This window comes from Phascolarctos cinereus, unplaced genomic scaffold (assembly GCF_003287225.1).
Source record: "Phascolarctos cinereus isolate Bilbo 61053 unplaced genomic scaffold, phaCin_HiC Scaffold_726;HRSCAF=1367, whole genome shotgun sequence".
Taxonomy (NCBI): Eukaryota; Metazoa; Chordata; class Mammalia; order Diprotodontia; family Phascolarctidae; genus Phascolarctos; species Phascolarctos cinereus.
Window position 1 is genome coordinate 276,568,237 of NW_027556098.1, and position 25,790 is coordinate 276,594,026.

General features: G+C 40.7%; 1 protein-coding gene across 5 annotated transcripts in view; it reads right to left on the minus strand.

Annotated features, from left to right (window-relative positions):
- Positions 1-25,790, minus strand: part of PKNOX2 (PBX/knotted 1 homeobox 2) — a 346,894-nt gene that overhangs the window by 79,238 nt on the left and 241,866 nt on the right. For all 5 annotated transcript variants that reach the window (XM_078147126.1, XM_078147127.1, XM_078147125.1 and 2 more), the window contains one exon: positions 1,142-1,281. In XM_078147126.1, coding sequence (XP_078003252.1) covers positions 1,142-1,281 — 140 coding nt within the window. The remainder of the gene's footprint in view (positions 1-1,141; positions 1,282-25,790) is intronic.

A 25,790-nucleotide genomic window follows, 5' to 3' on the forward strand; every position in this document is an offset into this window, starting at 1 on the left:
TCTAGCTTTTCAGTTAAGTAAGATATATCTAATCCTGCTACCTAGTAACAGCAGATGCAGTTGTTTGAAGATAGCTACCCTATCTTTCCCTAAGTCTTTTCTTCTTCACACTAAATATTCCCAGTTCCCTCCAATTGTTCCTCATATAGCATGGTCTCCAGTCATTTCACCATCCCAATCCTCCTCTTGAAAGTGGACTCTAGTTTATCATTGTCTTTTCTAAAATATGCAATGGCCTATGGAAGAGCCTGCACTTTCTCTGGTCATGGAGGTAGAGGTGAGGGGTGGGGAAGAGAAAGAAGATAAGAAGAGAGTAGGAGTGGTAGAAGAGCTTTGCTTCCACAGGTTATATAACAGTGGGAGACAGCCGGGGGGATTTAATACATGTACTATGGTACTGTGTCTCTTTTTGGAGAGGAAGGAGGGAAGAACATTGAGCTCTTAACTATGTGCCAAGTTCTCCGGTACAATTTGAGCTGATTAGAGCTAAACTGCCCAAAGGGTAATGGTGGAGGGAGGGTTGAAAAAGGATTCTTGCTGGGGGGATATAGCATAGATCTCCAACTTTCTTAATAAAAACCTCCTGGGGCACCAGAGGCAGCCCCAGGCTGCGCTGCCTTAGGGGATAATTAGTTTGAATCAGCTTTGGTCCACTCTTCCTTGCCTCTGAAGGACTTCCCAAACCTCCTTTAAATCTTCTAAGAGTTGAGAAAGATGGAAAAGCAGCTCTTCTCCATCTCCATGTTGCTCAGAACAACAAAGGATGGACTAAGATAGGAATGAGAATAGAATAGTATACAGGTAGGATAGGTATCAGGAAGAATTTTCCCAAAGGTTAATGTAAAACACAGGAAGGGAGACCAAGTGAAACTGTAATTGCCTCATTTCTCAAAAGCTAATCTAATGAGCGGGATTTGAGAAATTTCAGACTAGTGATAGGGGGATAAACTTGAGATGCTCTTTAAAAGGCCAAACTAACCCAGGAAGTCTGTGAATCTAAAGAAGGAAGAAAGAAAATGTAGTCCTCACCTCAATGGCACTCTCCCTGCAATGGCCACCATCCCCATCTCTGAGGATCTGTGGTTAGACCTCCTAATAAAGCAGGATCTCTGGAAGACTAGGGAATTGCAGTGTCTCTTACCTATACACAGCACGCTTGTCAGCCTCCAGCTGAGCCTGGGGGTCAATGGGGGCACTGGGAACCGGGGTGCTGGCAGCAGCTGAAGGCGCTGAGATATGGACGGCCTGAGCCTTGGTGGGTGGCTGGGTGGTTGCCGTCATCTGTGGAGAAAAGAATGGCAGGGGAAGAGGAAAGGAAGTTAATACGTTTAAGATAGCTGGCCCCCTCACAGATAAAGTTTGGAGGGAGTGTGTCCATTCTGATCTGCAAAAAAGAGATGCTATATAGGAACATGGAATAGGTTATGAGTAAAATAATATATATGTAAATGGTTTAATTTACACTATAGTAGGAAAAGCACTGGATTTGTACTCAGGACAATTGGGTTAAAAATCCCAACTCTGACACTTTCTAGCTAAATGTCCCTTGGGCAAGTCACTCAAACCTCAAGTCACTGGAGCCTAACCATAAAATGCAGATGTAAAACTTGTTCTATCTACATCACCAAAGCTGTTGGGAGCAAAACATTTTATAAATATTAAAGTGCTATATAAATGAATTATGATTGTTATCATCACCATCACCATCATCATCATTATATGTTTACATACACACACACACACAGAAACCTATCCATTTTCAACAAGGTAGGTCTATCCTTGAATAGACAAATAGCACCTATTCAAGTAGTGGATAATTATTTAGACTTAATCACAACTGACTGAAGAAGCAAATGCAGTTTGTAAAAACGTGATTTGTAATTTGTATTATCACTCCTAAATAAAGCTAAGTAGAATAAAGTAACGAACCTTTTTGGAAAGGCAGAGAGGCATTCAGGGTACAACAGAATGAGTAGCAGCTAGACTCAGAGCCAGGGGTGCCTGGCTCTGACCCTTACCAGATCTGTGATTCAGAAGAACAAATCATTGACCCTCCCCGAGCTCATTCCCTCATCTGCAAAATATTGATAATAGTGTCTACATCCCAAGGTTGTTACCAGGCAGAAGTGAGCTAATCCACGTAAAGAGTTTTTGCAAATTTTAGAGCTCTTATATATGTCCTATTTTGTTTTGTTTTTTAAAAGGCACTTGTGAAACATTCAGGTCTTAAGACTTCAGCTATAGTCACTTTGAAAACCAAGGAAATGAAGCTGAAGTTGTTCCCATTTGAGTAAGAGCTTATTTATTCTGTTGCTTCAAGTCAGAGTTAAAAGTTCTAATTGTTTTAATTGCCCCTAAATGATTCTACAACTACAAGAAGAATTCATATAGTCATTTGAAGAGATGTAGGTCTTATTGGAAAATAAGCAATTTTTTTGGGAATATGATCACATAACCAGTACAAGCCAATGCTTCACATTTTTCTTCACATTACTTTAGCACACTTTCTATAGAACGGATCCCTCTGATTATGCATGTGAGGGCAACTGCGAGAATCATTGTTCTTCGTGAGGCAGCTAGGTGGAATAGTGAATAGGGTGCTATACTTAAAGTCAGAAAGACTTGGCTTCAAATCCTACCAAAATACAGACCAGCTGTGACATTGGATAAGTCACTTAATCTCACTGAATCTCAGCTTTTTCATTTGTAAAATGAGAGGGTTGGACTAAATGACCTTTAAGTTTCCTTCTAGCTCGAAATCTATGACCTGGTGAACTTCTCAGCCTCAAGTTTCCTCATCTGTAACATAGAGATAATAGAAAAATCATGTGATTGTTGTGAGGACCAAATCAAATAGGATAATTTATGTGAAGTGCTCTACCAGCTTTAAAGCAGTATATAAATGTTAACTACTAAAAATATCATAGATTCTAGATTTAGGAAAATATACTTCAAGAAATCATGTGGTCCAGTGCTTGCTTTCACTTGGGAATTGAAGTGTATATTCAGATGAGCCCAAATCCACTATTCCTAGCGCAGGGAGGATGGATGAAGGATGAGCGTATAAAAGGTATTTGTCCACTATGTCATCTCTATCACAAGCAATGTTATGCACAGAGATAGAAGGGAAAACACAGCGTTGGCTGATTGGATATATCCGTCATTTTTATTAGAGAAAAGAGGGTGACACAGATATCATCATCACTGTAGGTTAGGCAATCTGCATAGTCCTTTACTGTGGTTTGGGCTCTGTTACCAATCAAACACTGAGACATCATAATCAGCTCCTACCACCTTCACTGGACATGTCCAAAAAGCACCTTTCTACCTCTAACATTTTGGAATCAAGAGTAGAAGGGTCAGAATAAACCCTACCAGGTAGTGGCAGACCAAACTGACAAGTTCCTCCCAAAGCTGATTCATCCCATGCAAGAAATCCAGCAAGAAAGACAAACTTGGGTACCTCCCACAGTCTCTACTGCTGGGAGAAACATGGCCCCCAAACAAGAAAAACTCATGGGGTTCAACAAACTGGAATTGATGAGGGTTGAACCCAAGAGGGCTGACTGGAGGTGCCAGCCCTTTACCTGTATTAATTTTACTACCTGGTCACTCCCCACAGCTACAACAGAGGGTATGATAGCCCCACAGGAGGAGAGGCAAGCCCGAGGTTCAGTGGCTAAGACTGAATACAGCATAGGAAAAAACAAAACAAAAAACTTTATGGAAACCAGTCAATCTTTCCCTGGCAAGGGAATAAAGCCAATTACCTCAGTTTTTATTAACCATTGGCCTAGACTCATTTGTACCACCTGACACAATAGTGATGTGTCCCAAGAGAGTGGGCAAGCAACTATAAGGCATAAGCTGTCTTAAGAAAACCCAAAGTGTAAAAATCCATGTTCACCAAACAGAAATGGGAGTGGGAGTGAGGGGAGGGGTGTCGGAGGAAAAAAAGGAATGATCTGATTTCCTCAAGCAAGAAATCTGCTTTATGGAAGTGAACTCCACTTAAAATGTGCTCCTAATTCTAAAACTGTACAATTAGGCACAACTTCAGGATTTCAGCAATGAGGACTACTTCTTTCCCAAAGTAAAGGATTCTGGTTACTACAGGGTCTTTAATATGAAATACGAATTGGGCAGGTAACTCCTTTTAAGCCATCCAGGCTTGAGTAGCTTTTAGCCCCTTCTCCAGTGACCTTGAGGGTCACAGGGAGTAACTATCAGAGAGATCATGAATCGGGTTCCTCTTTCACTTATACTGCCCCACAGGAGTGGGAGGGCCAGATCTGGGATTAAAAAGGAAAACTTGGAATAAAATGTAAATCAAAGCTGGTCATTTTCCTGCATCCCAATAGACACCAGCTGAAAGGTAGTTATCCTAATAACTAGAGAGGGAGGAAGGCAGAGAGCAGAGTGAGGCGAGGGTGATGACTCAAATTTATAAAACTCCTGGGGGCCAATTCGGCAAACTCTGCATTTCCTTGGGGTTTGGGGAGTGAGTGTTTATCTCTAAATAGATTTCCTTTTATAGTCAGAAACCTCCATTTCCCAACAGCTGGAGCTCAAAGACAGAGAGAATGACCTGCAGCTGTCAGCAGGGCCTGGGGGTGAAAGGCTGGGGGTGGGGTGGGGAGGGAATCAAGGCCTGGGAGGAGGGGAGTGATAGGAGAGGTGCTCAAACAGTCACAGTGGGGGTAGGGCAGAAGCCAGGGCTTCCATCTTAGTTTTCCTCCTTAACCTGTCCTGCCTCTTTGTCCTCTCCATGGTGTGTGAAGGCCTCCCTGCTTGTTAACTACATTGCATTAGGGGTCCTCTGACCTGCACAGACCCTCCTGGCTCTCAGGTTCAACTGGACAGAGTTCTTGGCAGTTGTCCAAATGGCTGAGTCTTGAAGTTCAGCATTTCCTTGTTGAAATCTCCCTTGGATACATCAGCCAATACCTCTTTGAGAGGACAGGGGAAGAGGAGGAGAAGGAAGGAACCTTAAACGTTGTCCTTTTTCGGGATGGGATGGCCTCCAGAAAACACTGAACAGTGTCCAAAACAGTGTCTAGACAGTCTGTCTTTCTGTCTCTCTCCTCTTTTTCACCCCTCCCCCCTTCCCTTTCCATCATAAAGCTTGGGGTAGTGAGCCCACCACTTAAGATCTTAAATCTAGAGCTGGAAGGAGATTTAAAAGTCTCGTTTGAAGATTTTTTTTTTAAACCACCAACCCGCCCCCCCTTCATTATTTTCATGGTATTAGGTGTTGTCCTTTGTTTTCTCTTAAGGGGTAAATATAATAGAAATTACTAATATCTAGGTGGGAATAAGTATATTAAATAGATCTCCCTGGACTGACTGTGCTGACAGTTGAAGAGAAGGTTTATGCTTTTGCCTAGGACACAGACCTCTTGGACTCCCCTAGATATCCTTTTGCTTCCCCCGGGGCAGTGCTGGCTGGAGATCCTGCTGGTTCTGGCTGCCTTTTCCTCTCTCCAAGTCCCTTATACAATGAGGTAGAATTACTGAGGGGTCAGTGTGTGACTGGAGACTTCAAGGATTTTGGGGGCAGGGTCCCCCCCTCAATCCAGAATTCTGGTAAAAAAAAAAAAAGAAGCCAAATTGTTCCCCCAAGAAAAAGAATTCCCTAACACCAGGGGGCAAACAGTGTCAAATCACCCACATACCAAGGAGGCACAGATGGCTTGAGAAAAAAGCTTTCCTAAAGAGGTGCCTGGTTCAGGAAGATACTGGTCATTGATTAATGAAAAGAGGGAAGCTAGCTTGCTCTGCCTTCTCGCCACAGTGCCAGGGAGCAGCCCAGAGACTTAAATAACAAAAGCCCAGAGAAACTGATGGAGGCTCCTGAGAATGATGTTAGCTGCCCTCTTTAGTCAGCTTCCATTTTTCAGTCAACTCCCAATGGAAGAGGATGGAGCAGATAAAGATAGCAAGTAATAATAGGTCACATTTCTATCACCCTCTAGAGTTTACAGACTGTGTACCTCACAACAACCTTGTAAGGTAGGTAAAAAGTATTCCCATTTTGCCGATGAACAAACAGACTTGGGGAGGTGACATGGCGAGGCTTGCTCAGAAAGGATCACATGGCTAGGGATTTGAACTCAGGTCTCCAGACTGCAGGTCCAGTGTCCCTTCCAGTACAGTAGTATATGCTGCTTCTCAATACCTGTCCCTTGATGATACCAAAACCACTTTTGTTGAGCTTTGGATTATATCACACAATTATTTCTTATTTGCCATCTTCATTCTTTCTGATTTGGGCCAATGCTACAGTGCCTCCAAGAAAAGCAGCTGTGATGATGCCCCATTAGTATGCAGAGGACCTGGGTTTCCGGAGCTCTCCTTCTGGCAGTTCTACCAGGACAGATGACCTTCCCGAGCAGGCCCCATGTTGGACTGTTGGTGAGAACATTTTGGAGAGGCTCATTTTGGAGAAGTTCACCAACAGAAGGCTGGCTAGGTGATAGGGATTTTTTTGGCCAGAACACTGAATGAAGATGACCTACTAATGTGTGGAGGAGTTACCATCAACGTGTGTACAGGGAGCATCTGCACCAATGAAATCACTAACCAAGAGGTATAAATGTGAGCAGTTCTGAGCATCTCTGGAGATTTCCTTCCCCATGATGTTTGTCTCATGGTGCTTGGGCATTCTTTTTCTTATGGGGACAGTTTGGCTTTTCAGAGACCCAGCTAAACAGGTCTCTGATTTGAGGGTTTCCCTCAACCCCTTCCCCCTCTGTGGGTGGCAATGGGGTGAGGGAGGGGAGGAGTAGCTAAAGGTACAGGTATATTGTGCAGCAGGGGAACTGGACATTTGCTACCAATAATCCACAAAACATGTAAATCACAGGCATATCCACATTTACAAAATGCTTTACTGTTACAAAGCACAATAAATATGTTATCTCAATTGAAACTCACAACATTACATAGGTAGTACACATATATTATCATCACTTTAAAGATGAGAAAACTAAATACAACCTCTATTTTATTGTAATTCAGTCTGTCCAACTCTTTGTGACCCTATTTGGGGCTTTCTGGGCAAAGATAACAGAGTGGTTTGACATCTCCTATTCTTAGCTTATTTTACAGATAAGGAACTAAGGCAAGCAGGGTTAAATGTCTTGTCCAGGGTCACACAGTCAATAAGTGTCTAAGGCCAGATTAGAACTCAGGAAGAAAAGCCTTCTTGTCCAGGCCCAGAATTCTATCCACTGTGCCACCTAGCAGCCCTAAGCCCCAGGGAGGTTAATTGACTTGCCTAGTTCTCCCACTCCACAAGCAGAACTTTGCCTAAGGTCCCAACCCTTCAAGCTGTATGATCTGAGGCAAGTTACTTGACTGCCCTAGCTTCCTCACTTGTAAGATAGGTATACTAACAAAACAGAAATGCTTATCTCAAATGTGTGCTGTGAGGATCAAATGAAATTATGAACACAAAAGTGCTTTGAAAAGTATGAAGTGTTATATGAATGTCTTGAAAAGTTATATATCTGCCCCAAAACAGAGTCCCATTAGAAATAAACAAAGAGCAAAAATATTACTACAAAGGGAACTTAAAGGTAAGGCAAGGGACAGCTACGTGGCACAGTGGATAGAGCACTGGCCCTGGATTCAGGAGGACCTGAGTTCAAATTCAGCCTCAGACACATAACACTTATTAGCTGTGTGACCCTGGGCAAGTCACTTAATCCCACTGCCTAACCAAAAAAAAAATAATAACAATAATAATAATAATAATAAAAAATAAAATAAAGGTAAGGCAGAAATCAATTCTATTTCATTTTGGCCCTTTGCCTGTTTTCCTGAAGGTCCCAGTTTGTGGGTTTCTAATAATTTGTAGGATGGCCTTACTTCACGAACTTTACAGGCCTTTGTGGTGTGGTAGAAAGAGTGCTAGGCTAGTCTCAAGGTCTGGGCTAAAGTCCTCAGTCCATATATACATAGGATTTGTTGCTGTAAGGAATCTTTGAAGAGTTACCACAAGACAGCCCATCTCCTGATTGTTGTTCACATGCCTGGAATGTCCTCCCTCCTCATTGTCACCTCTTAGCTTCTTAAATCCCCTCAAAAATCTCGCCTTCTGCAAGAAGCCTTGCACAATCTACACTGATGGTAGTATCTCATGATTATCTCTAATTTATCCTTCATTTCTCTTATTTGTACATAGTTGTTTGCATGTTGTTTTTTCCAGCAGACCAAGAGTTACTCGAGAGAAGGACACACAGGTTCGCAACCTCATTGTCATCTCTCAACATTTCATTAGCTATCAAATTGTTCTTCCTAAAGAGCAGATCTGACCATATCATCCCCTTTATTCAGTAAATTCCAGTGGCTCCAAATAGAAACTCTTGGGTTTATCTTTCAAAGCCCTTCACATTCAGGCCCCTGCTACCTTCCCAATCTTCTCATACCTTACTCTCCTTCATGTAACTCTGTGATCTAGTAATGACAGCAAAAACAATCTTGCTGTTTCTGGAAGAAAACACTCCATCTCCTAACACTGAATGGTTCTATTGGCTGTCTTCCAGGCCTAGAATGTACTCCCGCCTTATCTCTGCCTAAGTCTGAGCTAAATATATATCTTATTTATATATAGCTGTTTATACGTTGAAGACCTTATTAGAGCGCTTGGAGAACAGGGACTGTTAGCTTCTTGAATTGCTATTCCTAGTGTGTAGCACACAGTAGGAGCTTAATAAATTTGACACAGATTTTTTTAGCAGTCTGGCAAAACCTATGGACCCTTTTTTAGAATATTTTAAAATGCATAGCATTATAAAGAAAACCAATTATATAGAAATATAGTTATAAAAAATATTTTCAAAGGCAAGTTCATGGACCCCAGGTTAAGAACCATAGATTTAGGCCAACCCTTCTTTTTTGCAGAGGTGGAAATTAAAATTCAGAAATGGGAAATGGTCTGCTCAAGGTCATACACAGTAAGTGACAGAACCTGTTAATGAGCAATGTCTTCTGGTTCCAAATTAATGTTCTCTCCGCTTAAGACACTTTCTACTTATGTGACCTTGGTCCAGTAAATCCACCTTTGTGAGCCTCCATTTCCTAACCTGTATAATAGGGATAACCATACACTAGCTACCTCACAGGCTTGTGAGGAAAGCACTTGGTAGTAAACTATATAAATGTGGGTTATTATTTTCTGCAGCCCCACAGGTAGGTCCAACACTGAGCAAATTTCTGTTGTGAGAGACCTAAAGTACCATCCTTCTGCCTAATGGGTTGTCTAAAGAAAGTGGAGGTAGGCAGGTTCTATGCTAAGGACTTACCGCTTGGTGGGTACACTATTCCTTAGGTCCCTTTAGTTACCACATTATTTGCGGTGGGGAGGAGAGGAGAGACAGACTTCTTCACCCAAATTGTATGATACACTGGGATTCCCCAAAATTGCTCACACGAAAGCCTTGTGGTCAAAGGGAGCTGCTCTGGGTCTCTAGGGCTTTACATGACCACTGCTGATCTGCTCTGCTAACTAGCTGTTACACCCACACTATGGGGGGGTCACCACAGTAAGTTATAGCAGATGTCAGAATCCTCTTGTCTAACTCCTAATGATATCAAGTCATGTGGGAATTCTAGGGGTCCAGGTCAATTTGAGGAACATGGGAGCTCTCATACCAATAGAGAAACCTCAAAGCCCTGCTTTTTCTGAACATCTGAAGAATATAACTTTGGAGGCCTAGCTTTGTGTCAGAACATCTTGGGCTCAGGCTCATGAGCAACTTTCACAACTGCTGGGTGAACTAGGCATAGAGACCAGGTCTCCTAGTAGCCAGAGGGAATGTCAAGGACTTGGGGGAGGGCTGAGGCCTTTAAGCAGATCTTCATGGGACAGCTGGCAGGCAGCAGGATGTCCTTTCTTGGGGACAGAGGCCAGGTGGTTCTAATGTGGGGCCCTGACTACACTGTAGGGAACTGAAGATTGAGCAAAGGGGAGAAGGATGCTGATGGATTTGTATTCCAAGAAGAGTAACCAGGATAGTGAGAGGACTAGAGGTCATGAATATGAGGAATAATCCAAGGAACTGGGGATATTATACTGAAAAAGAGGAATACAAGTGGCATGTGATAGCAGTCTTATTATATTTGAAGACATTACATGGAAGAAGGATTAGACTTGTTCTGCCTGGCCCCTGACAGCAGAACTAGAAACGATGAATATAGGTTGTGGAGAAGCAGATTTAGGCTGGACATAAAGAAAAGTTTTCTAAAAATTAGAGCTGTCCAAAACTGGAATAGGTTATCTTGAGAAGTACTGGGTTCCCTGTCAATAGATGTCTCCAGGAAGAGGCTGTATGGCCAACTTTTAAAAATTCAATTTTATTTTCAGTTCTAAATTCTCCCCTTCCCTTCTCCTCTAGAACACCAGTTGATGAGGCAAGAAAAATAAAACCCATTACGAATATGTATAGTGAATCAAATAAATTCCACGTCCAAAAAAAAAAAAGAGGAAAGGAAAAAAAGAAAGCATGCTTCAAGCTGCATTCTGAATTGATCAGCTCTCTATCTGGAGATAGAAGTGGAGCATGTTTCATTGAGTGCTTTGAGTCTGTGATTGGTCATTGTATTGATCAAAACTCCTAAATCTTTCAAAGTTGTCTATCTTTACAATATTATTGTATGAATAGTTCTCCTGGTTCTGCTCATTTCATTTTACATCTTTTCATATGTCTTCTGAGGTTTTTCTGAAGCCTTCCCCTTCATCATTTCTTACAGCAAAAGAGTATTCAATCACTTTCCTATATCATAACTTGTTCCACTTTTCCCCAATTGATGAGTCCTCTTCAATTTCTACTTCTTTGACACCACACAAAAAAAAGCTACTTTAAGTATTTTTCATACATATGGGTTATTTCCCCTCTTCCGATGATCTCTTTGGGTAGTGATACAGATGGCTTAAAGGGTATGAACAAATTAATAACAAATTGTTTTCCAGAATGGCCATTCCAGTTCAGTTTCAACATTGCAATAAAGTCCTTGTTTTCCCACAGTTTCTCTAGAATTTGTCATTTCCTGGGTTTTTTTGTTTTGTTTTGTTTTGCCAGCTTTGTTTATGGCTACTTGTTTGTGATGCTATAGAGGGGATTCCTGAGGAGGCTGGATTGGTCCCATCCAACCCTGAGATTCTGTGATTCAGGGTCAATCATTTTAGGTCCTCTAAACCTGACCCCTTCCCCACCTCGGTCTCCTTGAGAAGAGTGAAAAGTTAAATCATAAGATCATGGACTTAGACGAGGAAGGAGCCTCAGAAGTCATGAAGTCCAACCCCTTTTTAGTAGAGATGAGGATACTTGAGGCCAGGAGATGTTAAATTACTTGCTCAATGTCACATAAGTAGGAAGTAGCAGAGATAGGATTTGAACTCAGGACCTCTGACTCCAAATCCAGTACTCTTTCCATTATACCACATGGAATAACAATTGAGTCAGGATAAATTCAGCTACTTTGATGGACTGTAGGGCACTTGGGCTTTTACAAATTCCAAACATGTTATTAATTTATTAGCCTATAGTCTGAATGAATGAAAAAAACTGAGGAAGAATTCAAAAGCAACACAGGAAGAGATGGATATATTATTATTTGGAAAATTATTATTTTTAAATACTTCTAAACAAATGCTTAGCTTGCAAAATCTTCATGGGCCTTGATCTTCTTTCCCAACAAAATCAAAAAAACCACCAACTATCACTAATTTCCACACTTTTAAAAGCTTTTCACATTTATTATCTCATTTGATTTCCTCAAAAAGCCTGTGTGTGAGGTAGACAAAGTACTTTGCCTTAATTTAAAAAGAAACTGAAGCACAGAGAAGTGAAAGTAATTGCATTTAATGCAGCGTAGAACCCAATAGTAAAGCTAGAACAAAATCCCTGAATTGCCATCATACTCTTGCTCCTTTTTTTCTCCCTCTCATTTCTGTTTCCAGATCACTAAGCTCTAAGAATATCAGAATCAATGTACAACAAATGCTTAGAATCCTCTAGTACCTTGCCCATGAAGACGAAAGGAAAAGAGAAAAGAACATAAGAAGTTTCTCATGAGGCTCACTGCATGATTTTCATTAGGTCCACCCAGATTTCTTTTTAAGCCTTTTACATAGGGACTCACGCTTATTTCCATGGCTGGTTAAAGGACAGACAATATGACAGCAGGATTTGAGGTCTAGGTGAAGAACAGAGTTATCTAAGGAAAAACACAGCCAGGCCATTCAACAATTGACTTTTCCCACATTTAAAAGTAAATTTGCTGACTGTATACCAAATAAGGGACATAAAGAGGGCATGAATTAAGCCTACGGTTGAAGTTCAGCTCTGAAGATTCTTCAGCCAACACAATCACAGGGTGGTCACGCAGCTGAGTGAACCAAGTCAAGAAGGACCTTGTTCAATTTTTCAAAAAACAGAGGGCTACAAGACAAGATGGAGAGATAGGGCCGTGCACAAAGAGAAGAAAGATCCGGCCGGAAAAAAAAAAAGAAAGAAAAGGAAAAAAAGAAGAGAAAAGTCGGCGTTGATATGTCAAAGAGAGAGAAGGTAAGTCCCTAAACAGGGTCCCTGGGGTGTTGCCCTTGGGGCCACAGGGAGCTGTCAATCACAGCCACAGAAAAGGCTCAGGGGAACTTTGAAATTGGCTGAATTCACTGTATTGCTGCAAAGTGAGTGTTTCGCCAGCAGCCTAGAAGGCAGGGGGCTCTGCAGCCCTTAAAGAGATGAGAGGAATGTAAAGCAAGTGTGAAAACATCTGAACCCAGGGCTGCCCATCACTGCTGCATGGCCTGGATGGAGGCCATTCACAGCCAGGGGCCCCAGCTGCCCCCTCCTGCCTTTGAGTTAATGAAACCAGCATGGGGATTCGAATGACTGATCAAAGCCCGGTCCAGCTTCCCAATACTGTCTGTCCAGCCTGGTCAGAGTGGGGTGGGGTAAAGTGAAATGGAAGGAGAGAGAAAAGGGAGGCAGTAGAACACACCAGAAAGGCATGCCTAGGCCCCTCTTAATGGGGTAGGGAGCCCTTCCTCTAAAGCTCCCCTACCAGAAGCTCAGGTCTATCCCTTGCAGAGTGGAACAAATTTCCCAAAGTAGAAGGGAGAAGCCATTAAGATATCAGGCCTCTAAGCACAGTATTCAATGGCTCAGGACCCTTCTGCTCCCCCTTCAAGTAGGAAAACTATAGAAAGTATGTTTCTCCCTCACAGACCACCCATCAAATCTCAGATTGCCTTCTGGGAAAATTTCCTAGGAGCTGGAGCTGTCATCTCTTAGAGTTTCCTCCAGGCTTCATGGGGGAATAGGGAAAGCTTCAGTCCATAACAATTAGGGACGCGGAAATCCTTTTATTATCATCCAGCAGGCAATTCCTTCTGTGCAGCTATGACATATAGGCTATTGTGTCTCAAACTACCTGTTATATTTAAAAGGCAGTAAGGGGGGAGAGGGGACAGAATGGGGAAAAGCATCAATCTGAGGGAATCAAATCAGGAGATCTGGATTCTCTCTAGTCCTGGTTTTGCTGCTACCTACCTGTGTTATCTTAGGCAAGGCACATCACTACTCTGAGTCTCACTTTCCTCATACGTCTAAAAGGAATAGAAAATCTCTAAAGTCCTTTCCAAAGTTAACATTTTGTGATGCCTTATACAAAATACTTGTTTTAGTTCTCAATTTTGTGTGGGGCTGTGTCTAAAGAGTTAGGCAAAAAAGGTCTCTGCCATTCTTTCTAGCCTAACAGTGAAACAGACAGACACACTGAGGATGTACAGACAACTGAAATCTAATAGGGTATAAGTAGAACAGATAAAATATTTAGTTTGGTGGCTATAGGAGGGGTAGAGGAGAAAATGTTAGATTTGGAGTCAGGAAGGCCTGAGTTTGAATCTGGTTTTAAATACCTACTAGTGTGACCAAGGAAAAGTCACAACTTCTCAGTTTCTTCATCTGAGAAATGGGGATAATAATAACATTTACTTCACAGAACTGGTTTGAGAATGAAGTGAGATAATGTGTAAAACTCTTTGCTAACTTTAAGTGCAACAAAAACGCTATTATTATTAAAGTGCTACATAATGCTACATTAATACCATCATTACTATTACAGCCATCTTGTATAAAAGTTAAGGAGAAAAGAATTTATGAAGTAGTTTGTGGGCATAGGGACACTGGGAATTCCATGGCGGAAAGGCTGAAGCTAGAGAAATTACCCCCACTCTTCCATCTAATGTGGGAAGGATTCCTGAAGGAAGTAGGCTTTCAGAAGGTGCTTGAGTAATACAAAAGAGAATGCTTATCAAGGTGCTTAGGTACTATAGGCGTACTGACTCAGAGGGGGAAGGGACTTCAGGCCACGGAGTCCAAGTCTCCTCAGGAAGATAAAGTTACCCAAGGTCACACAGAAAAACTCTAAGTGAAAAAGCTGGGATTCAAACCCAAGGCCTCTCAAGGTCCTTCCATGCTGTCTCTGTGAGGGGCAGCTTGAGAAACACAGACTCAAGCAATGTTGGAGCAAGGATCACTATCTAACCCTCTGTACAGTCTTCTTTCCACTATACTATAAATTTCAGAAGCAGAAGTGGGATAAATTGAAGAATGGAGATACAGAGCAGGTTTTCCTGAAAGTCATTCAGTTAACAAGCATTTATTAAACACCCACCTCTGAGCCAAGTACTGTGCTAGAGGAAAGGGTCTAGGCTGGGATGTGTGCTCCTCCACAAGCAAGGAGATGGCCAGTGGGGGCAACTGAAGGTATGTAATAAAGAGGAAACCAAAATCAGAGAACTCATTCTGAGGCCTAAGAAAGTACCATGGGGGCAAAATGAGTCTGTTAGGACCTTAAGAAGGGGGCATAGTATGGTCAAAAGAACATGAAGGGAAGACATCTTTGGCAACTGGATTAAAGGTCATTCCACAGATACTAGAGGCAAGAAGCCTGGAGAGGAAGAGTTTGTAATTGTCCAAGTGGCAAATAGCCAGGCTAAAGGAGCAAAGGATACATGATTCAGAGAATGGACACCTTAGACTGGATGGATATATGGACCACACCTGTGACCCTTGTTGGGAATATCTTTACACTGAGACAACAGATTGACTATTGGTACCTTCTGAGAGCTTCTAAATTCTATTTGCATCTTGTAGACCAAGAAAAAGCACGCCAGGATTGGTAGATAGGACCTCTAATTGCACTGTTGGCAGCTGTAGGTGCAGCTAAATTGTGTGTCACGTTTAACAGAGGCACCTCCAGCAGAAGGAAGTGATTGCTGGCACTAAGCAGCCAGCTGTTGCCCTTCCTTTAGTCACGTTTCCTTTCCATTGTATAGTAAACCCAGCGGCCCAGTCCATGCAACTAAGAACACCTTCCCCAAGACAGAATGAGGGCAACCATCTAGAAGTGTCTGAAATCACATGAGAAAGCCACTTTGCCATCTCATCAGTTGGCCTGGTCCCAAATATGATGGGACGTTGCCATTAATGCTTTTCTGCTAAAAAGAAGGGAAGAAAAAAAACCCTTCATTTAATAATGTTATTCCCCAAACTTCAAGAATGAAATTGCTAAGAAAGAACATCCCTTGAAAAAAATTCTAATTTACTATGAAGAAGGTCCGGGGCTTGGGAATATTTTAATTCGGATTCCTAATTTTCGAAAGTGAGATCCTCTTGTGCATTTGAATAGATTATGCTAGCCGTTAGCACAAGGAGAACATTATTAAAATGGTTGCTCTAGTCTCAGAGGGGAGGCTCTGGGTTTGGTTTCTTCTTTATTTTCAGAAGCTTCAGTTGCCTCTACTGGCCAGGCTTTTACTTGTGGCAGAACCTGGGACTCCGACAAAGTAGTCTCAGTGAACAGAGGTCTCAAGATATTATAGTAGCAAGTCACACAGGATCTGAATCTCTGTGCTTAGGAAGGGCTCCCTTAAGGGCCTGGACAGAGGTTACTTTCCTTTTGCTTATGGTTTTCAAACATTCTAACACCTAAAAGTTCCCAGGTTTGTTTTTTTTAATGACAAATGAGCATCATGAAGAAGCCAGTAGAGCAAAGGTAGCCAGGAGGGGAGGATGGAAAGGGGAGGGTGGCAGGTAGATGAAAAGAGAGGAGGAAAAGAAATGGAATGGGGAAAGAGATTGGGGAGGAAAGAAAAAAAGAAGACAAGGAGAGAGAGAGAGAGAGAGAGAGAGAGAGAGAGAGAGAGAGAGAGAGAGAGAGAGAGAGAGAGAGAGAGAGAGAGAGAGAACGAACTCTGTACAGACCAGCTTCGCTGGGATCAGAGAGAGAATTTATTGAAAGGCCAGTCACAGAAAGAAGCCATTCCTAAAAGCCACAGCAGGGAAGAAGAGGCGAAAGGGAAAAGGCTCAGAAAGCCCCAGGCCAACTGGCCTCAGAGTCCAGCCTGGCTTAAAAGAGAGGAAAATAGGATCAGTCCCTCCCCCATCTACCAGATGCTTTTGTTTCCTGCACTTCCCCCTTTAACCTCTTCCAGTATGTATCTAGGAGTCAGCTTAGTAGAGGGTTTCTAAAAGTCTATCTGGTCCCCAGGAATGATATCATCAATACATCATACCAACAATACCATCACTGCCCAATGAAGTAAGAAATCAGTGAAACATTAATCAACCAATAAGCATATTTATAAAGTGTTTACTATGTGCCAGCCACTGTCCTACATGCTAAGACTGCGAAGGGAGACAAAAGCAATCCGTAGGGAGACAGTTCTTCAATATCTCCTTGGTTTATTTACTTCACTGATTATACTGCATCTTTTTTTTACTTCTTTATTTGACGAGATAGACTACCAGAAATGATTCTGGGCTGTAAAAAACAGAGTGAGACCAGTGGCCATTGCAGTGTTAATCCCAGGCCAAAACTATTTCTTTGCAGGAAAAAAAAAGTTGCAAATTTTTCAATAAATGCATCCTTGAAGATAAGGTTGGTATACAGTATTTGAGTCAGAAGAACTGGGTTTGGGTCCCAGTTCTCTGTTTAAGGCCACGTGTCCTTGGACAAACTACTTTAGCTCTCTGAGCCTAAGGTACCTAAAATGAGGGATTTGGTTTATGACTTCTAGCCTCCCTATGTGCTTGAACAGCCTATAATTCTATAACCTTCAGATCCAAAGTCCTGAAGATTGATCCGAAAGTAAATTTCCCAAATCAGCCCCCACTCCCCTATTCCCTGCTAATGGCTTTTAGAAGTCTTCAAGCAATCTCCCCATCCCCTAGGCCAGTACAGCTCTTGATCCACAGGGGGCTAAGTACCTGGGGCTGCAACAGCCTCCTCCTCCTCCCCACAGCAGCTGTGATTTGTTAATCCAGCAGTATAATGTGAATTAAATTAGTCTCTTCACACTTAACTACCCCCCAACTGACATTCTCGGGCAGCAGAGGCTGCAGCTCTCCAATTAATCCCTGCCAGGCCAAAACTTCTCCCAGCTGCCCCAGCTGGTAAAACTTTGGAAAGGAAGGAACATGGCTAGGCTAATCCCAGAATTCTTAAGAGGGGGAGGAATCAGGGAACCAATCTGCCCGGCCTACATGCTATCTCCAACCAGCATGGAGGCTAAGAGCACGGGGAGGGGGGGGGGGAAGAACGGGACGACGACTCCTTGCCTTATACCTGCTTAATGAGTTCACCTCATAGCTCCCCCAGGGTCAGGGAATATCTTCTCCCCATGTGTTGGAGCAAGAAAATACCACAGACGGCACTGTGACCCAGATAAGATGGAGTATGAGTCCTTGGGAATAAAGTGATAAGATCACAGACTTAGAACCAGACAGGTCATTGGAGACTGTCAACTCCAACCTCCTAATTTTAGAGATGATGAAACTGAGACCCAGAGACACACCTGGTCACAGGAGGCAGAGATACATTAAAACACAAACCCTCTAATTCCAAAGCAAGTGCTTTTTAAAACTGTACCATCCTTCCTCTACCATGTCAATCAATTCCCAACAAGAATTAAACTCCTACTATGTGTCAGGCACAGTGCTAAATGTTGGAGATACAAATACAACAAATAAAATAATCCCTACTCTGAAGGAGTTTATATTCTAATGAGATAGACAGCAAATGCATATATAAAGAGACAAAGTATAAATACAGAATGAATAAATGCAAACATGTACCTATATATGACAATGTCCTTATTTTTCATCCCCTTCTCTCAATGCTGCTCATTCTCCCCTGGTACTGACAAAAGAGGTGGGAGAAGGAAGGATGGGGCAGACGTGTATCTCCTGATATCAGGGGACTTTAGAGGCCCAGAGATATTCTCCAACTCACAATAATAAAAACCAACATTTACATAGCACTGTAAAGTTTGCCAAGTTTTTTGCATATGTTATCTTATTTATCCTCCCAACAACTCTAGAGAGTAAGGTGTTATTATTGTCCTCACGTTGTAGGTGAGGAAACTAGCTGAGAAAGGTTGATCAACTTGCCCCTAATCACAAAGATAGTAAGTTTCTGGTCAGAAGCACAGGAAGCAGAGTTTGACCCAAGAACAAGCCTCCAATTCAGAAACTGAGGCTGGAGAGATGAGTAAAGAGAAGAAAAAAAAGACCTTGAACACAGTGAAAAAATACTTTGGGGTTTCATTTCTCTTTAAGGGGGAAGAGAGAAAATAAATTTTTGCTAATTGAAAAAAGTTTAAAAAAAAAGAATGCAAACACAAAAGAAAACTGTAAACCCAAAAAAGTCTAAGTAGACCTTCAGAGAAATGAATGCTCTGGTCACAGGGACTAAAAGAAAAACAAAACAGAAAGCTAGGGAGGAAAATTAATACCTTAATTAATACCTTAACAGAGTGGGTGATAAAGCTTACTGAAGAACTGACCTCCTTAAAAATTAGAATAAGTCAAACAGGAAAAAAAAATGACTCTGAGGCAATAAGAAACATTAACACTGAATTAAAAGAAGGAAAAAAAGCAAAAAAGCAAAAGAAAATGCAAGGTATACAATAACAAAAACATCTAATCTGGGAAATAGGTCAAGAAGAGATAATCTATGAATCACCAAATTACCTGAAAATCATAACTAAAGAACCTTGATACTCTATTTAAAGAAATCATAAATGAAAATTACCTAGATTTCTTCGAGCCAGAGGGCAAAATGAAAATAGAATCCACCAGTCATCTCCTGAACAAAACACCAAAATGAAAATTCCCGGGAATACCATAGCCAAAATCTGAAACTTCCAACTCAAAGATAAAATGCTACAAGTAGCAAAAAGAAAAAGTTCAAGTACCATGGAGCCAAAAGATCACATAAGACTTGGTAGCTGAAAATTTAAACACTAGAAGAGCTTGGAATATGATATTCCAAAAAGCAAAAGACAAAAGCTGAGCAAAACCAATTATACCCTAAAAGGGGGAAAAATAGATCTTTAATGCAATAGAGAGCCCCAAGCATTCCTTATAAAAAGGTCAAAACTTTAGGAGACATTTTAAAATTTATTTTAGTAGAAACTTTAAAATGTAAATGCAGAATTTAAGAAACACAGGTAACAGTAGATCAATTTTAAGAGGCTATTTAAGGATAAGTTATTTACAAGAAGAAGTAACAAATGTCTTTTCAGAACTCCAATGTCTTGGAGACATAAAGTTAAAGAGTTAGGTGGCAGTATTAGGGAAGTAAGGAGGGAAAATGGAAGGTAATTCATTATCTCATACATTTGGGGTGAATGAGATAAAGAATATATACACATAGATGAAACACTGAAAGGAACAGGTATCCCATGAACCTCATTTTCCTCTAAACTAGACAAAAGAAGGTGAAAAATGCTGATACAGACACAGTTACAAACACATATTCTATTTGGTGTTTAAGTTCAAAATGAAAATAATACTTAACTTACATTTAAAAAAAGAAATTAATTAATTTTGATTAAAATAATTTTAATTTAATTTTTAAGAAATGAAAGATCATAGTGAATGGGAAAAGTACTGCAGAGCTATAGGAGGGTAAATTATTCCCATTTTGGAAAAAGGGAAGATTGGGGCAGCTAGATGGCACAGTGGATAGAGCACCGACCCTGAAGTCAGGAGGACCTGAGTTCAAATGCGGCCTCAGACCAAACATTTGTCATGTTACTAGCTGTGTGACCCTGGGCAAGTCACTTAACCCCAATTGCCTACAAAACAAAACAAACAAAAAAAAAAGGCAAAAAAAAAAGGGGGGGAAGATAGTAGAGCCAGAAAAATGTCACTAAGGGATGGTTTGTGATTATCTAGACAAGCAAGCAACAAGCATAAAGAGCCAGCATGACCTGTTCAAGAACAGAATAGGTCATGCCAGAATAACACCTTTTCCTTTTTTGACAGGATAACTAGGCTGGTTGACAAGAGGGCTGATTTATATATAGTTTACCTAGATTTTAGTAAAGTATTTGAGAACATCTCAGATGTTATTTTAAATGGAGAAGTGGAGGAGATGTGGGCTAGATACTAGTACTTACAAGTCCACAAGCCATATGTGGCCCACAACACTCCTGAGTGTGGCATGAACCAGATTAAAATGTGGTTCCTATTTGGTTTTAATGTGTTGATGTATTAATAAAAAAAATAAACATATGTGGTTTTTAAGTCAACATGTGGCCTGCAGGGATCCTTATGTAAGATTTAGCGGCTCCTATTTCTATTTGAGTTTGACACCACTGCTTTAAGGTATATTCAGAACTAGTCAAAGGGTTGGACACAAAGAAATGAATGATTTGATGCTAACTTGCAAGGATGTCTCCAGTGGAGTGTCATAGGGATCTGTGCTTCATTGTATACTGTCTTAACATTTTTATCATTTACTTGATCATAGACTTAAAACCAGAAGAGATCATAGATTATTAAGTTTACCCCTATAATTTTAATAAGGAAGTGAGGACCAGAGAGGTTAAATAATTTCCCCAGGGTCACACAAATACAAATGTTAGGGCTAGAGTTCTCTGACATAAAATCTAGCATTCTTTCCAATAACTTGGAGGAAAAAAAAACATTGGTGACATTCTCATTAAATTTGCAGATGATACAAATGTAGGAGGGATAGGTAATATGGTGGATGATAGAATCAAGATCCTTAAAGAAGCTGACAGGTTACAACTGGGAGGAATGGAATAAGATTGATTCAATAGGGATATAGACTATAGATAGATAGATAGATAGATAGATAGATAGATAGATAGATAGATAGATAGATAGATAGATATAGATTATATACAAAATCTTAAGCTTGGGCTCAAAAGATAAATTTCACAAGCCCATAATGAGAAGTGGAAATGGGGGCAGGGGAAATAGCCAAACCATAATTCACTGGAAAAAGATGTGGGAGTTTTAATGGATTGAAGCCATGTCAATGATATGACATGGCAGCCAAAAGAGGACAGGCAACCTCAACAGTGCATTTAGAAAGTCATAGTGTCCCAGGACTAGAGGCATGATGGTTTCACTTTCTCTGACCTGGTCAGAACACATATGGAGTAATTGTTTTCTATTTTGGGTGCCCCATTTTAGGAAAGACATTTATGAATGAAAGAATGTCTACAAGAAGGCAACTAGGAAAATAAAGAAATTCCAGATCACACCATATGAAGACAGGATAAAGGAGCTATGGGTGCTTTTACCTAGAAAAGAGCAGAATTAGGAACATGATGGATGATTTAAAAGACTTGATGGACTGTCACACAGAAGAGAGATTCAATTTGTTCAGTTTGACCCCAGAGGCCATAATGTGGCACAATGGGTGGACATACAAAGAAGTAAGTTTAAGCTTTAATATAAGGAAAATTTACTAAAAATTTGAGCTGTCCAAATGTGGAATTCCCTGGAAAATTGTGACAATTCCCCTCACTAGAGGTCTCCAGGCTAGTGCAAAATCACCATTTTTCCAGTGTACTCTTGACAAGATTTTTGTTCAGTTATGGGATATACTAAATGGCCTATGAATTCCCTTCCATTCTAACATTCCTTGACTCCCTATGAGCTTCTAGATTCTTATAGGATTCATTGTCTGGTACATTCACTGTACCATTTAATCACATGCTGCCTAGAATTGTCATTTAAGTTTCAATGTGTATGAAGCATGTCAACTTTGACCTTGTAAGTTCTTTGAGGGCAGAGAATTAGGAGCATTTGTGGGCACAGAGAAAAAATGCATGGCATAGTAGAAGAAAGTACTGAAATTGTAGTTAGGAAATCTGAGTTTTATTCTCATTTCTACCACTTTCCAGCTATGTGAACTTCAGGAGATTACTTAACCTTTCAGAGCCTCAATTTTACCACTTGTAAATTGGGAATAAATCATCCTCTGGAATTCTTCATAGGAGTTATAAGGAAAATGTGCATCACACAAAGCACTCTATGAATGTGAGTTATTAATGTGGGTATATAATCTTAGTGAATTAATGAGTGAGGAGGCAGAGAAAAATGAGGAGAAGCCAAAACAGAGAAAGTATTGTCTCTGGAACACTGGAATCATAGTCATTAATAAAATCATTACTTTGGAAGAGGAAACTTTATATAGAAGGAATTTTTCCTTAAAGAGCTTAGCCCTACATTCTGCCTGGACCCATCTCTCCTCTCCCAACCATGTCTTACCATCTGAAGAGGATACCTAACAGCCCTCAGAGAGGTTCCCAGTGCCTTTTCCTGTTTTGTTTAAAAAAAAATTTTTTTTTTGCCTTTTCTTGTTTTGACCCATGTAGATGAAGCTACCCTGCTGACAGTGGCTCAGGGAGAAGAAGGAATTGAGGCTGCACCCAAGTCTATGGAGATAGAATCTTTTGAAAGGCTCTGAGAGAGGAGGCTGAATTCCAGGTGTTCATTCTCTGTTTCCTTTCTGTAGCCAGTGGTGCAGCATCTTTCCTGAACTACAGAAGAAAATGCCAACTGCAGAAGACTGCCCTGCCTCACTTATAGGACCCCATGGTAGAAAGGAGAGGGAAGAGTGAAGGAAGCAAAGGAGAGATGATAAGACAAAGGAGAGACAGATATGGTATCCTAAGTATATACAAAGGTACTTTTTGTGGCTCCCTGTTTCCAAGTGCTGTCCCAGTCCTGAAGATCTGACCATATCACTCTTCTAATCAATAAAATTCCAGTGGCTTCCTATTGCCACTAGGATAAAATAAAAACTTTTTTTTCAGTTTGTAAAACCCTTCACAACTAGGCCCCAACCTATCGAGCACTTACGGCAGTCGATCCAGCCAAACTGGCCTTCTATCTGTTCTTTACACATAATATCCCATTTGCTTGCCTTTGACTGTGCCTCATGCCTGGAATTCATCGCCTTCTCACCTCTGTCTCATAGAATTCCTTTCTTCCTCCAAGACAGCTTAAGCTGTCTTGGTGAGGCATATCTTGAGCCCTCCAGCTACTACAGTTCTCTGTCTCTCCAACTAGCTTGTATTTAATCTCTTCAATATTTATGCTATATACACCTCTATATGTCCCTGTCATCTCTTCTATTAGAGTTCAAGTTCCTTGAGGTCAGGAATTATTTCATTTATTGTATTTGTATCCCTAGCACAATGCCTACATCCATAGTAAGTTTATTGACTGATTTATCACATAAGCAATGTCAATTCTTTTTTCCCCCCTGCGGAAATCATCTAGTTCATTCTACAAGTACGCTGTCCAAGTTGTTGGAGATGATCACAGCACTTCAGAGTTGGAAGGGACCTTAGAAATCTTTTGGTCCAATCCTCTTCTAAGGAGTAAGTTCCATGAAGAATTTCTAGAGCAAGAAGTCCATGACCTTTGTGGCAGTTTCATATCTTCCATGAGTAGGAAATTCTAGCTTATAGCTAAACTACATCCCTACTGTGGAGATTCTCTACTATTGTACCCCGTACAGATATGGACATTCACTAGCTATTTATTGTTTTCATGTAATAAACAAGCATTTATGGCCTTAAATATAGTAAACAAGTCCCAGAATTTTACAACCAAACGTCCCTTATCCAAGATAAATTATTTTTGTCCCTTTTGCTTATTTCTCAAGTTGGCCAATCCATGTCTTTCCATGCCCTGGGGATAAGAAGAACTACAATGTGCTGAAAATAGAGGCTGTTAACAAATCTCCAGTTCAGTTCCAATTTCCTGGGACAGAAGAAGTGTAGGAGACAGAATGTGTACAAGAGTTCAGTTAGAGAGCCAAGCTGAACAAATTTCCCTTGGTCAGACTGTTACCTGACCCTGGTCAGCAGCATTATATTCGGGCAGAGGTGTGAACAATGCCAGGTGACCTCTGTTATGTGGAGCTAGTTAGAGATCTAATTGACTCTCCGGGTTGAATACTTTCTGGTGGTCAGAATGAAAGAGACTATATTAATTAAGCATGCTGGAAGCCTCCATTCCGATGCTGGAAGTTTCCTATATAGATTATCTTTCTGCAGGGTCTTTCCTGAGGCTTCCTCCTGATTCTGAAAATGTGACCTATCTTCTTCAGTAAAGTTCTTATTTTACCTCAACATTGTATTTCTTCTTGTTGTCTTGGTGCACCCATAATTTAAACCAAGGTCCATAAGCAAACACTAATGCACAGGGTCAGTGATCTGCTTCTCAGTGACCACTTGGAACAAGGTCACTATGGTATCTCCTTTTTATCAGGTTTAGAAAATTTGAGGAAAGGGGTGGAGGGCACAAAAAAAGCTAAATAGAAAAAAAAAGTTGAGACTTTATAAGATAATAACAGGGCATTATTCTATGTCCTATGAATTCATTCAACAAACTTTGATTATACACTTCCTATTTGAATAGTGCTGTCCAGGGTGCTGGGAAAATAGAAAATTCAGTTAAGAGGTAGTCCCTGACAACACGAAGCTTAAAATCTAGTTGAAGAATAAGAAAGAAGTACAGATAATTTCAATACATAACATGCCATGATAAGTACCTTAGAGAGATTCACACAATGGCCAATGATGATTCCAGAGCTCTCATGACAAAATATGCTGTCCCAGTCCTCACAGAATCATGATGGACACAAGAGTGCAGATTGAGACATTTTATTTGGACATGGCCATTTTGAGAATTTGTTTTGCTTGCCTATACATGTTTGTAATATGGGTAGTGTTCTTCTTGCTCTCTCAATGGGGGTAGGGAGGGAAGGTAGGAGGAAGAGGGGAGATCTTCATTTGAAAATGAAATTTAATTGTAAAAAAAACCCAGTACATTAAAGAGGGGTAAAATAGAGGGGTAAAACAAAATGCTAGATGATTTTATATATATATATATATATGGAAAGGGTCAGTCTCTGATGGATACAAGAGAAGTATGAGTTGGGGGAAAAACAGGTCCCAGAGTACATGAACCTTGAATACTTTTTTTGGTTGTTATATACAATGGATGACTGTGTGAATAGAAAGACAGCAGTGCTATTAGCAAAAATATGGAAGTCAGGAAGAAGAGCAGGGCTGGAGTTACTTGGGAATAGAAAACATGATGATGAATTCGTTCTAGACGTGATAAGGTTGAGATACCAATTGATTATTATGGTAGAGACAGAAATGTGGGTTTGGAGATGAGAAGAGGTGATGACTGAACTAAGGAGAGAAGATGGATTTATTAAAAATAAGGCAGAGAACAAACAGTACTGCAAATAAGTTGGATTTGGGTGACTGAGTAGAACAATCTAGGACTGATGGATCTCTAATATAGGGGTTTTTAACCTGTAGCCTCAACTTTTTTTTTAACATACTTTGAAAACTGTATTTTAATAATTGTTTTCCTTCATAATCCTACATATTTTGTGCATTTCAAAACATCATTCTGAAGAGACCA